The sequence below is a fragment of the Theropithecus gelada genome, chromosome 19, assembly GCF_003255815.1.
Source record: "Theropithecus gelada isolate Dixy chromosome 19, Tgel_1.0, whole genome shotgun sequence".
NCBI classification, from domain to species: Eukaryota; Metazoa; Chordata; class Mammalia; order Primates; family Cercopithecidae; genus Theropithecus; species Theropithecus gelada.
In genome coordinates this window covers 21,987,694-22,001,388 of record NC_037687.1, presented here as the reverse complement: position 1 = coordinate 22,001,388, position 13,695 = coordinate 21,987,694, and the positions used below count along the sequence as shown (strand labels likewise).

General features: G+C 57.7%; 1 protein-coding gene across 1 annotated transcript; it reads right to left on the bottom strand.

Annotated features, from left to right (window-relative positions):
- Positions 1 to 1,239: 1,239 nt before the first annotated feature.
- BCL3 (B cell CLL/lymphoma 3) lies at positions 1,240 to 12,818 on the bottom strand. Its single transcript, XM_025367369.1, has 9 exons — positions 12,332 to 12,818; positions 9,977 to 10,130; positions 4,999 to 5,107; positions 4,183 to 4,387; positions 3,988 to 4,076; positions 3,678 to 3,755; positions 2,984 to 3,151; positions 2,553 to 2,670; positions 1,240 to 1,852 (listed from the first exon to the last, which is right to left on the bottom strand). Exons 1-9 carry the CDS (start codon positions 12,585 to 12,587, stop codon positions 1,665 to 1,667), a joined length of 1,365 nt encoding a protein of 454 aa, XP_025223154.1. The 5' UTR covers positions 12,588 to 12,818; the 3' UTR covers positions 1,240 to 1,664.
- Positions 12,819 to 13,695: the final 877 nt, after the last annotated feature.

The following is a 13,695-nucleotide window of genomic DNA, read 5'->3' as shown; positions in this document are numbered from 1 at the left end:
CTCTGTCTCAAAAAAAAAAAAAAAAAAAAAAAGTTAGCATCATTTCAAGTCACTGAATTTGTGATTTGTTATAGTGGCAACAGGAAACCATTACAAACCCCAACTGACACACAGAGACATACCCCAGAGTCAAACTACAGATGTGTGGCTGGGCATGGTGACTCACGCCTGTAATCCCAGCACTTTGGGAAGCGAAGGCAGGTGGATTGCCTGAGGTCAGGAGTTTGAGACCAGCCTGGCCAATGTGGCAAAACCCCGTCTCTACTAAAAATACAAAAATTAGCCAGGCGTGCTGGTGTGCGCCTGTAGTCCCAGTTACTCAGGGGGCTGGGGCAGGAGAATCTCTTGAACCCAGGAGGTGGAGGTTGCAGTGAGCCGAGATCGTGCCATTGCACTCTAGCCTGGGCGACAGAGTGAGACTCCGTCTCAAAACAAAAAAATAACAAAAAAACCACAGATGTGGTCCATTAGAGAGGCCCCGTGGAACCACTGAGTAAAAGTGCCTCACGCCATGTGAGGCAGTCACACCTCAACAATCACAGCATCACCCCAGATTCAATGGTAGGAACACTCCCAAACACCACACACTCGGCCAGCCAGAGACGACTGGGGCTGAAGTCAGCTGTGGGTTATCAGTGGGACCCCCACACTACAGAAACACATATGCCCGGGCTCACTACGGAATCCAACAGGGTGCCCTGGAAAGATATCACACACTGGCCAGGTGCGGTGGTTCATGCCTGTAATCCCAGCACTTTGGGAGGCTGACATGGGAGGATCATGAGGTCAGGAGTTCGAGACCAGCCTGACCAACATGGCGAAACCCCATCTCTACTAAAAATACAAAAATTAGCCGGGCGTGGTGGTGCACGCCTGTAATCCCAGCTACTCGGGAGGCTGAGGCAGGAGAATCGCTTGAACTTGGGAGGCGGAGGTTGCAGTGAGCTGAGATTGTGCCACTGCGCTCCAGCTTGGGTGACAGAGCAAGACTCTGTCTTGGGGAAATAAAAAAAAGATACCACACACCATGTTCTCCTTAGAAACAATGGCACAGTGACAATGATGGCAACATTCACAATCAAACACACCAGAAGTCCCAGAGTGATACACAGGAGATTGTCTGTCTGAGACTCACAACATCACTCTGGGAGTCAACTGGATTCAGTGCACGGGTGTGCACACACACGAAGGCACTTCCGCCAGGTCCATCTCATGAAAGAGGCCCATGCACCCAAGGGATATGGTACAAAAATAGTTTATTACAAAAGAAATCCAACCAAAATGCTTAATAATTTACATCGTGATCCGTGTCCGTTACAGCCCACCTCTCCCCTCCTCAGTTGTCTGGTAGAGTGTGGAGGGGAGTGGCTGTTCCCTGGGTCCACCAGCTCTGGGAGGGGACACGGAAATGGAAGATGTGGGTGGCATTCCGGACAGGGACTGGTGCCTGAGAATACTGGGGTCAGAGTTCTGGGCAGGGAGCGAGATGGGGGAACTGTGCTCAGAAGAGGGGCTGTATGGGTAGGTGCATGTGCTTCTGTGCAAATCCTGGTCCCGAAGATGGGGGGGGGGGCAGAGTGAGATCTTCACAGTTTCCAGAAGGGTTGACCCCACAGGGCAGGGGGCCCCTCCTCATGAGTCCAAGATCTGCCCCCCCATCCCCCTCAGCTGCCTCCTGGAGCTGGGGAGGAGGGCACCGGCCGGCCAGGGCCTCGGAGGACCCCGGCAAAGGGCAGGAAGGCAGGTGGAGATGGGGAAGGAAGGAAGAAATTGGGAGGAGCCATGGGGAATCCAGGGGGGTCCTTGGGGGGAGACTGGGAGGGTGAGGAGGACGGTGATGCAGAGAGAAGACCTGAGGAAGGAAGAGAGACAGAGGGGGAGGGTGGTGAGAGGCTAGACCCAGAGAGCAGGGGCTGGGGCCTGAGATCTGGGTCTAAGGGAGGAGGGACTGGGGGTCTGAAGGAGGAGGGGCTGGGGGTCTGGACTCTTGGATCTGAGGAAGGAGGTGCAGGAGGTCTGAGGGAGAAGGGGCTAGGGGTCTAAAGTCCTGGGTCTGAGGAAAGAGGCATTGGGGACCTAGACTCCTGGGTCTGAAGGAAGAGGGGCTGGGGGTCTGAAGGAGAAGAGGCCAGGGGTGTGGACTCCTGGGTCTGAGGGAGGAGGGGCTGGGGGTCTGAGGGAGGAGGGGCTGGGAATCTGGATTCCTGGGTCTGAGGGAGGAGGGGCTGAGGTTTGAGAGAAGAGGGACTGGGGGTGTGAGGGAGGAGGGGCTGAAGTCTGAGGGAGGAGGGGCTGGGGGGGGTCTGGTGGAGGAGGGGCTGCGGTCTGAAGGAGGAGGGGCCAGGGGTCTGGACTCCTGGGTCTGAGGGAGGAGGCTAGGGGCCTGGAATCCTGGGGCTGAGGAAGGAGGGGGTACGGTTTGGGATTCCTGTGTCTGAGAGAGGAGGCTAGGGGCCTGGACTCCTGGATCTGAGGGAGGAGGGGCCGTGGGTTGGGATTCCTGGGTCTGAGGGAGGAGGCGCCAGGGCTGGAGGTTGGGAGCGGTTTCTCACCATTGGAGCTGAGGCGGCTGCTGCTCTCGGGGGAGGTGTTGGCGCTCCGGTCAGGGGAGGGGTCTGGCTGGGAGGTGGAAGCAGGCCGGGCGGCCTTCCCCCTCAGGATGTCGATGACCTGTAGGAAGATGGGCGTCACCATAGAGCCACCCCTGCCTCACAGCCCTCTCTCCTTCTATCCCTCCTAGCTCACGGGATCCAGATGGTGGCCTCTCCATCTCTCAGTAGGAAAAGATGGGCAAGGCACTTCTTTTCTTAGTGCCAGTCTCTCCTCATTTCTGGAACTCACACCCTCGCTCTCAGAGACTCACCCACCCCCCACCACGCAGCGGCACAGACACCCTCACACCTCTGCGCTCTGGCACACTCTCCTGCCACCAGCCCGCGGACACACGTGTGCAAGGGGCATGCCCACAGCCGCCCCGGCTCACCCTGCGGCTGCGCGCCACCATCAGCGGCGTGTCGTTGTGGCAGTTCTTGAGGCTGCTGTCAGCGCCGCTGCGGACCAGTGTGCGCACCAGCGGGAGGAGCCCGCGGCCGGACGCTGAGTGCAGCGCGGAGCTGCCGGAGTACATTTGTGCGTTCACGTTGGCGCCGTGCTGCGGGGCGGGAGGGCCGGGTCAGGAGAGCGCGCGGGTCACCCGGGGCAAGGGAACAGAGGCTGGAGGCCCGGGTAGGTGGCCGGCACGTTGGGCGGCAGCGGATGGGGTGGGGTCACAGGAAGGTAGGAGCGACAGCCAAGGGCGGGCCAAGCGGGACTGCGCTGGCGGCGCTGAATGAACCGGAGCTGGACACCGAGGCCCGCGCCCTAAGGAGTTGGGGGGGCTGGAGGGGGGAAGGACAATGCGTGGACAGGGCCTAGCTGGAAGGTGGGGTCGGCCAGGCCAACGCAGGGCGGGGCCTAGGCCGTTGAGGGGGCAGGGGAGGAATGGGACATGTTCGTAGCCAGGGGCGTGGAGTCCGAGGGTTGAGAGAACTAGGCCTTAAAGGAAGGGTGAGAGCTGGACGCGGAGCAGGAGCAAGAGCCAGAACTGGAAGGCGGGGTCGGAGGTAGAGGCTGGGGCCAGAGCCGGGTTGGGGTCAGAGGACAGGGTGGGCGCGAGGCTCAGGGGGCGCTGTACGCACCTGCAGCAGCAGCTGCACCATGCTAAGGCTGTTGTTTTCCACGGCGTGGATGAGCGGGGAGCGGCCGCTCTTAATGTCCTGCGGCGGGGAGGGAAGGTCTTTGAGTTTCTCCAAGCTCTGCTCCAGCAGCTGGCGACCCGCATCCCGACCGCATCCCATTCGTGGGGTCCAGCCTCTCTCTTGGGTCGGATACTCCAAGCCCCGCCCCACTCGGGCGCTCTCCCACGCCAGCCCCACACTGGCCCCGCCCCCGACAAGACCCCGCCCCTGCTAAGGCCCGGCTCCCTCCCAGCTCCTAGTGCGCGCTCACCACGGCGTCGATGTCGGCACCGCGCTCCAGTAAGAGCTGCACGGTTTCTTGGCACTCGGTGTTCACTGCCACGTGCAGGGCGGTGAGCCCTGAGGGAGGGGAAGGCTTGGTGAAACCTAGGCCTGGGGCTTTGTGGACGCTGATGGACTCCAGGTCCGCTGGATAGCCCAGCCGTGCCCCGCGGTAGATACTTACCGTCGTAATTGCGGGCCTCCAGGTCCAACGTGCCAGGAGCTGCGCTGTCCAGCAGGGCTCGCAGGCAGGTTGGGCTGCGGTGCTCGCACGCCAGGTGGGCGGCCGTCTGGCCATGGCGGTCCAGCGCCATGGGGCTGGCACCAGCTGTCACCAGGAGCCGGACCACAGACGGTAATGTGGTGATCACAGCCAGGTGGAGCGGTGTCTGGGGAACAGTGACTGTGAGGGACCTGTGTCCAGCCCTGCTCTCTAGTCCTGCCTCCCTCAGGTTTTCTGAACCCTTATTCCTCATCCTGCAGTCTTCCCCAGGAACAGAAACCTGAGACACCTCCTGTCTCAGATTCAAGAGTGGGGGACCCATGCTCCTCCTTCCCCAGGACCCAGAAGACTGGGCCTCCAACCTCCTCTTTCCCTAGTACCGGGATTCTGGGTCCCCAGCCCCCTCCGTCCTCATCTAGGAGGTCTTTAGGCTCCCTCCCTCTCAGGAACAAGGAGTCCAAGACCCCAGAGCCCTTCTTCCCCAGGAACCGGGAGCCTGGAGCACCTCGCTACTTAGAGTCCAGACCCCAGCCCTCCTCCCTCAGACCCAGGAGCCCAGGCCCCCAGCCCCTCCTCCCTCAGACCCAGGAGCCCAGGCCCCCAGGCCCTCCTCCCTCAGACCCAGGAGCCCAGGCCCCCAGCCCTCCTGCCTCAGACCCAGGAGCCCAAGCCCCCAGCCCTCCTGCCTCAGACCCAGGAGCCCAGGCCCCCAGCCCGTCCTCCCTCAGACCCAGGAGCCCAGGCCCCCAGCCCCTCCTCCCTCAGACCCAGCCTCACCTGCCGTAGGTTGTTGTAGATGTCGAGCTCCCGGCCCCCCTGCTGGAAGAGGTTGACCAGCCGGTGCACAGCTGGCAGGTTACCCTGCACCACAGCAATATGGAGAGGCCTGGGGGTAGGGAAATGAAAGAATCACAGGCATTAGGAGCTGTTCACCTCTCACCCTCATGCTGTTGGCAATGATAACTCCAATGTGTTGAGTGCTTTGGAAATGTCCCCAGTATCCAAACACTTCTCCCCACCCACTCCTTCCATCCTGATTTACCACCCACTCCTTCCATCCTGCTTTAGCCACCACTGGCTCCCTGCTGGTCTAGCACAGTTCCATCCTCATGGTTTTCCTGATTCCACCTATGTTCTACTGTCTGTCCCCCACACAACAGCCAGAGGGACCCTTTTGTTTTATTTTATTTGTTTGAGATGGAGTCTTGCTCTGTCGCCTAGGCTGGAGTGCAGTGGTGCTGTCTCACGCTCGAGACAACACCACTGCAATCTCTGCCTCCTGGGTTTAAGCGATCATCCAACCTCAGCCTCCCGAGTAGCTGGGATTACAGGCGTGTGCCATCACGCCCAGCTAATTTTTGTATTTTTAGTAGAGACAGGGTTTCACCATGTTGGCCAGGCTGGTCTCTAACTGCTGGGTTCAAGTGATCCTCCTGTTTCAGCCTCCCGAAGTGCTGGGATTACAGGCATGAGCCACCATGCCCAGTCTGGAACAAAAGTTTTGACTAAAAGGGAGATAAGGACAAACTGGGATGGGGCCATTGTTCTGGAGGCTATACAGCCCAGAACCCCCTTCCAGACTGAAGGACTTACTCCCTCAGCTTCTGGGAAGATCATCAGCTTTCAGACCATTTGGGAATTACCCTCAGCTGAAGAGAGCTGCTTGCCCAAGGTCACGCCCCATGTGAATCAAGAGCAGTTGCCCTTCAATGGCATCCAGTCACTGGTTAATGCCAGCGTAGAAGGCCTAGCCTCCTGAACCCAATGCTGAAGGCCATTCCAGCTTCAATATTCTCTGTGGGATGGCTGAGGCTGCGCAGAGGCGACACTGCAGCTCAACTTCTCCTTCTGCCCAGGTGGGCTTCCTTCATCCCACAGGTGTTGCTGGAGAGCATTTCCAAGGAACTTCCTGCTCAGTTTCCAGAGACCCCAACCTGGAACAGCTATTTGGAGACTGATGTGTGTGTGTGTGCGCGCGCGTGCGTGTGCACACCTGTGCATGTTTGCTTGGGATGGGGGACAGAGTGGAGGACCCAAGGAGACCTGTGTGTACACAGTGGGCGGCAGGATCTTTATTTAAAGTCTGTTTACTGAGTAATTCCTTTCTCACCACCACTCGTCTCTCTTGTGGAATGTGTCTGTAGAATCCAGTTTAAACCAGCCTCCCAGGTGGTTCTGATGGAAATGAAGAAATCCTGGGGCCAGAGTTGCAAATTGGGCCACAACCCCTCCTAGCCTAGCCGTGTGCTAGGGCAAAGCCATGGCGGCCTTTTGGAGCCTCAGTTTTCTGCTAGGTGAAGTACAGCGCCCACATGCCAGGGTGCGATCACGCAGGTGAATTGCTGAACCTGACTCCTAATTCGTGAAAAACCAAATTTAAAAATAAAATGTTGAGGGAGGGGCCGGTGTCCCTGGTAAGGCTCCTCGCTTCTCTGCATCTCCCAGGACCCCTGGCCTAGGTCCCTCTCGGGGCGGCCAGGGTTAAGTGAGGGCAGACGGAGCGAATGATTTCAGAGAAACCGTCCAGGCCTGAGTTCCCATAAACGCGCGGGCCGCAGGGGGTGGGGCGGGGCTGGAGGAAGTGGGGACGGGAGGGGCGACCCAGCCCTCGGACTTCCAGTAACAGGTCTGCTGGGCGGGGCTCCGCTTCCTGCTCCCGGGGGAGGGAAGCCTGTCCCGCCGGGGATCTACCCTGGCCACCCCCGGCACCCCAACTTCCATCCTCGAATGGGGCGGGGGAAAGGGGAGCCCAGCCAAAGAAGACCTAGCTCCCTTGAGGTGTGTGTGTTGTGGGGGGGCATATAATCCCGAGTCCTCCAGCCTGGGGGACCCTCTGGAACTCCACCCGTTAGGGTTCAGACTCCAGCTGGCTGCAAGTCCTCCTTATCCCGGCATCCACTCCCAGCGTCTCTCTGGGAGCCAGAAATAGCCCTAACTCTTCTTTAAGAATAAGGACGTCCCCCGTCCTTCGGAGCTCCAGGATCCCAAACTACCTTGCCTGTCCTTGTCCCCTCAGAGACCCAGAAATACAGCGCCTCAATCCCTGCCCTTTTGGGGACACTGACTTTCAGGCCCCTCGGCGTGAGCAGTTTCACCCGCCCAGCGCTTAGAATGTCCTGCCGCCGCTGTCGTGAAATTCTTAAGTTTTGAGCAAGGGACTCTGCAAATTTCTGTATCTGGTCCTGCCCCTAAAGTCCCTCTGAGTGCCAGGTCCCCAAGCTGCCAAGCTGCTCCTCATCCCCTCGGAGATTAAGGAATACAGTTTCCCAACTTCTGCCTTCTGAGACTCAGAACATCCCCCCCACCCCGCCCCCCGTCATCCCGCCCCCTCCCCAGGTTTCTAGCTGCCCAGTCCCTAACCTCTTGGGGGTCCAAATGCCCCAAGGCTCGTACCCGCCTGTGAGAAGATGCAAGCCCAGCCTCCCAACCTTTTGGCTTCTGCGGGGACCCAGACTTAGCGTCCCCCGCCCTCCTCGCCCCCACTGCCCGCCCCCGCGGGTGTGAAGTGGAGCCGGTGGCGCAGGCTGGGGCCGGGCCGCTGCCCGTTCCGGTAAAGTCTCAGCCCCAGCGGAAGGGGTTAAGGTTGGAGGAAGCGCCAGGAGGGGGGAGGCTGCGAGTGAGTGACGGGTGCTGACGTGGGGGAGGCAGAGCAGCTGGGTTGCGGTCAAGTTCTGCGGGAAGGGATTTCCCCCAGCAGGCAGCTGAGGCAGAAGTGTTTGCCTTGGGGGAGAGTCGGGGAGGGAAGGTGGGGGGAGGGCCCGGGACTGGAGACTGGTGGGCCGAGCGGCCTCTAGCAAGCACACTGCTTTTCAACGGCATGGAGAGTTCACCCCTGGGGGCAGAGACTAATTAAGTCCACTTCATAGATGACCCCCCAGAGGTACCTAGAAGGGGAGGGAACTAGGTTTTATTAGCTCTTTATAATCTCAGCCACTTTCTCCTGCTAGGGCTCTCAAGATGGCCTGCAACCACCCTGGGAGCTCTGCTCAAACACTACCCATTTCCATGCATTGAGCACTTACTCTTTGCCCAGCCCTGTTCTGTGCACTGTATTAAAACATGTATACAAGATCTCACTGAATCCTAATTGTGATAGGTGCTATTATGAGATCCAGTTTCCAAATAGGGAAACTGAGACTCAGTGACATGAAATCACTCAGTGGGCCAGTGGCGGAGCAGCCCCCCTGCTACTTCTCTGCAGAAGTAGGCCTGTTCATCTCTACCTGTGGTTTCCAGGCCCCAGACTAATTCTCACATAAGCGCTTTGTATAAATCATGTCATTTCTTCCTCCCAGAGACCCTCACACGTGATGGTTCCTGTTTTTATAGAGAGGGAAACTGAGGCATAGAGTGAGGAGAAAGTGGCCATGCTGAGATTCAAACCCAGGTCTATAGAATAATAAGAATCATGATGATCAATTGTAGTGAGTGCTTACTATGTGCTAGGCACAGACTAAACCCTCCCGTGCAACACTTCTCAGCAGCCTCACAAACATGTTCTTCAAACTGCAGGTGATAAACCGTGGGGGTTATGAAATCAATTTAGGGGATCTTCAAATTAATGTAGTGGGCTGTGACCACAAAACAATGAAGTCGACTAGAATAGAAAATGGCAAAGTAAAGCTGTAAAGCTGGGCTCAGTGGCTCGCACCTGTAATCTCAGCACTTTGGGAGGCTGAGGTGGGAACATGACTTGAGCCCAGGAGTTTGAGACCAGTCTGGACAACATAGCAAGACCACCATGTCTCTACAAAAAAAACAAAAACAAAAACAAAAACAAAAATTAGACAGGTGTGGGAGGAGTGCCTGTGGTCCCAGTTACTCAGGAGGCTGAGGCGGGAGGATCACTTGAGCCCAAGAGATCAAGGCTACAGTGAGCTATGATTGCACCACTGCACTCCAGCCTGGGTGACAGATGGAGACCCTGTCTCAGAAAAAAAAATAGAAAAAAAAAAAAAAAGAAAATAAGAAAATGTCAAAGTAGAACCCACATAGTAAGGGTGAGTATTGTTTCATTTTGTGCAATTTTAATTTCAGGTTTGTGTGTGTGTGTGTGTGTGTGTGTGTGTGCTGGGTTTGAGATAAAGTAATAGTAATATTAACAAACACTCAACATTTATGCCAGGTCCACTGATAGGAGTTTTACATGTATAATTCATATAGTAAGTTAATCAATGAACTGTCTTTCTTGTTTTTAAGTTGTGATAAAAAATCTGAAGACCACTGTTCCAAAAATAGTGTTCTAGGGGTGGGCTTGGGGCTCATGCCTGTAATCCCAGCACTTTGGGAGGTCAAGGTGAGTGGATCACTGGAGGTCAGGAGTTGGAGACTAGTCTGGCCAACATGGTGAAACCCTGTCTCTATCAAAAAATACAAAACTTAGCAGTGGGCACCTGTAGTCTCAGCTACTGGGGAGGTTGAGGCGCGAGACTTGCTTGAACCTGGGAGGTGGAGGTTGCAGTATGCCGAGATCGTGCCACTGCACTCCAGCCTGGGCGACAGAGTGAGACCCTGTCTCAAAAATCAAAAACAAAAACCAAACAAAAATAGTGTCCTAGGAAGTAAATGCTCTCCGGGTGCCCATTATTCAGAGGAGGAAACTGAGGCTCAGAGAGGGGAAGGGCCTTATTCAAGGTCACACAGCCTGTGGTGGAGACCGAGTTCTGACTCAGGTCCACGGGAGCTGAGTGGCCCTGTGTTATGGACAGCTGGTCTTCCCAACCACCCCTCCCCTTAATAGGCGACTATCACTCACGTGTCTCCGTCCTCATCTGCTCGGGTGGCCATGGCGATGTCAGCAGAAAGGGGGTGTTCCATGGGGCACATCATGGGGTACAGGGGTGTAGGCAGGTTCACCAGAGGAAACGGGGAGCCCATGGTCCGAGTGGGGTACAAAGGCAGTAAGGCTCCTAGGCAATGGAGGACAGAGGAGGGACATGGGTGAGGCCACACTCACAGACCCTCAACCTGCTCCCCACTTCTAGATCGCTCCCTACTTCTAGATCTTTGCTCCTGCAGTGTCACCTACCTTTTCTCCCAGGTCCCTTTTGCATCCTATACTGGGTCCTCAGGGCCTAAAACAAACCCCCTTCCACATCCCTCCTCTGGGCTCCGGCAGCTTCCTCTCCCTCCAGGGCTGGTCACCCTTATTGTCACTTACCTTCTGACCCCAATCTCCAATCAGACAAAGGGTCCCTTAAGAACAGAGGGCGCACCCATCATCACCTAGCAGGGAACCCGAGGGACTGTCTGCGGAGTGATTGTGTGGCTGATGAAGAGCTGGGTGCAGGGTGTGGGATAAATGTAGAGTGGGTTTGGAGAGAATGGAGGGAGAGAGGAGGTGTCACCAGAAGCCTGTTCAAACTGTTTTTGAGATGGAGTCTTGCTCTGTTGCCCAGACTGGAGTACAGTGGCACGATCTTGCCTCACTGCAACCTCCGCCTCCCAGGTTCAAGCGATTCTCCTGCCTCAGCCTCCCAGGTAGCTGGAATTACAGATGCTCACCACCACGTGTGGGTAATTTTAGATCAAACTGTTAAAAAAGGGGCCATGGCAGGCCGGGGCAGTGGCTCGTGCCTCTAACACCAATACTTTGGGAGGCCGAGGCGGGTGGATCACCTGAGCTCAGGAGTTCAATACTAGTCTGTGCAACATGGTGAAACCCTGTCTCCACTAAAAATACAAAAATTAGCCAGGTGTGGTGGTGCATGCCTGTAATCCCAGCTACTCGGGAGGCCGAGGCACAAGAATTGCTTGAACTTGGGAGGCGGAGGTTGCAATGAGCTGAGATCACGCCAATGCACTCCAGCCTGGGTGACAGAGCAAAACTCTGTCTCAAAAAAACAAAACAAAGCAAAACAAAAACAAAAGGCGGGGGACCACAGCAGCAGGCAAATCTATACCAACCCATCACACAGACGGGGAAAACTGAGGCCTGCGTTCTTACTCTTGGAATGGGAAAGCTGGGAGGCCGTGGCAGAACTCCTGACGCATATAGCTTGAGGCTCTCCAGCTGTCACACTGATGGGGTGGAAGGTGCAGAAACTACCTAAAGTCTTGGGGCTCTGGAGAAGGGCTCTCTGCAGCTTTGGGGGTCAATTGGGGATGGTGACACGGCTACAGCTGTGCTAGGGGACACCCCTTCTTGAGATCAGGGATGGAGATGGGTTGGAGAGAAAAGTGTGTGGTCTTTGTCCTCTGCTGATCCTTGTGGGTCCTCTGTTCTTGAACTCCCAAGTTTCCAGGTCCCCGTATCTCCAATACCAGGCCTTGGGGCCCTGAGGCTTTCTGTCTGGAGACCCCTGAATCTTTCATCCTGCCTCTAAATTACCCAGAGTCTCAGAATTACCCAATCTTAGGATCCTCAGTCCCCCGATCCCCTCCAGCCCACCTGATCTTGACCTCAAATAGGACCCTGATCGCTTGTGGTCCCACATAACTGAGTACCCAGAACCCCGGGTCTCTGTTCCCCTGGGTCCTCAAGACCCCCTGGTATCTGGGTCCCTGGAGCTCTGGTTCATTCCCTTGGATCCTTGTGATCCCAGGTATTGGGGTGCTCAGAACCCCATCTCTGTTTTCATAATGCCCATGTCTCCAGATATCTTGGGTTCCTGATATTGTGACATCCTGAGATCCTCAGTATCTGTCTCCTTAGAACCCCAGTCTCTGTTACCCTGACTTCCTTTGATTCTAATAGCAGGATACAAGGAACCCCAGTTTCTCCAGCCCAGCTCAGCTTCCTCATAACCCTACACATCTGGTTTAAGAGCTTGTACTTTTTTGTCCCCAGGACACCAGGCTCTGTGTCCTGATTCCCTGACACCCCCATATTTGTACCAGTGGGCATTGTCCCTGACCCCCCCCATGTCACTCAGCCCCTGGGCTCTGCCCCACAGGGTCCCCAAACCCCCAGATGCCTGTGTCCCAAGGCACAGCTTACTGGCTCCCTGATGATCTCCTATCTGTATCCCTGGAACCTGGGGTTATATCCTCTTGTCCCCCAGGTTCCTGGAGATACACGGGTTTGTGCCTCCAGCTGTGTCTCCTGGCTCTGGTGACCCTATGCTCTGTGTGGCTCCTACCAGGCCCAGACCCTCGGGGGGCCACTCACCCGGGTAGTACAGCGCCTCCGGCCTGGCCAGGCCGTGGGGGGGCCCGGGGACCGCCGGCAGGTCGCAGCCGCCGCGCAGGGGGTCCAGGGGGACAACAAGGCCCGCAGCGCCGCGGGGAGCGGCGGGCTCCGGGGAGGGCGCGCGCAGCGGGCGCTTGCGGAGCGGCAGTGCGGCGCCCGGGAGTCCGGCGGCCTTGGGTCGGGTGCGCAGGTCCACGGGCCCCTCGTCCATGGCCCCCGCGGGGCATCGGGGCATGGGGCCGCCGGGGACGGCGGCCGGAGAGCTGCTGGGCTCGGCTGCACGGGAGGGTGGTTTCGCCGGGCGCCGGGACTTCCCCTGCAGCCGGCTGAACTGAAGGGACTTTTGTCGGCCGGGGCGGTGCCGGCCGCCCGCCTCCCCGCCCCCGGCCCCCCCCGGGGCCACCCGTACGCCCCAGGGGTTTCCTGGACCCGCCGCTGCTCCCGCCGCTCTGCGGTGCAGCCTGCTGTGCGCCCCGCCCGCGCCGCGCCCCGCTTGCCCCCTCCCGGCCCGCGGCGCCCCGGGCAGCCAGGCCTTGGCGGGGGAGTGGGAGGAAAGGAGGGGTGGGGAGAGAGGAGGCGGGGTCGGAGGGTGGGGGGGTGTCCCTACCCCTGCTGCCAAGGGCCGCTCTCAGTCTCTCTGCCTCTGTTTTTGTCTTTCTGGCTCTATCTCTCAGCCTCTCTATCGCTGAGTCTGTAACTGTCTCTCTGGTTCTCCTGTCTGAGTAGGTGTTTCTCTTCGCACCCCCGCGTTTGTCTCTGTGTGCTCTGTTCGGTCTCTGTCTCTCTCTTTTGTCTCTTTGTGTCTGTCACCATCTCTCTGTCTCTCAGTTGCTGTCTGCTTCTCTGCCTCTCAGGAGGCCTTGGCATCTCTGGGACGCAGGTTCGAATCTCGGTTCCCACTTCCTCGCTGGGTGACCTTGGTCAAACACTTCCCCTCTCTGAGCCGTTTCCTCCTTAGTGGGAGTGAAGAGACCCACCCGGGGCAAGGACTGGCACTCGGCAGGCGGCCAGGAACGATTCCTCTCCCTCCTCTCTTCCATTTCTGCCACTCCACGTGCCTCTTCGGCTGTGGGTCTAAAGGGGCTGGGGGTAGGGTGAGGGTGGGGAGCGCTCCACTGATTGTGTCTCTGCCCGCGTTGGGGGCCCTGCACCCAGCCAGGGCCCCCAGGGCACCGGGGTGGGTGCTCGGAAAATCCTAGGTGCACAGAGAGAAAGAGACATGGAGACAGGCGCAGAGATCTTGAGAGAAAGAGAGACAGCAAGAGACACAGACGCCAGGCCAGAGTCAGCGCGACCGAGGCCGGTGCTGCAGGAGAGGGGAGCAGTTTGGCTTCCCCCCTACT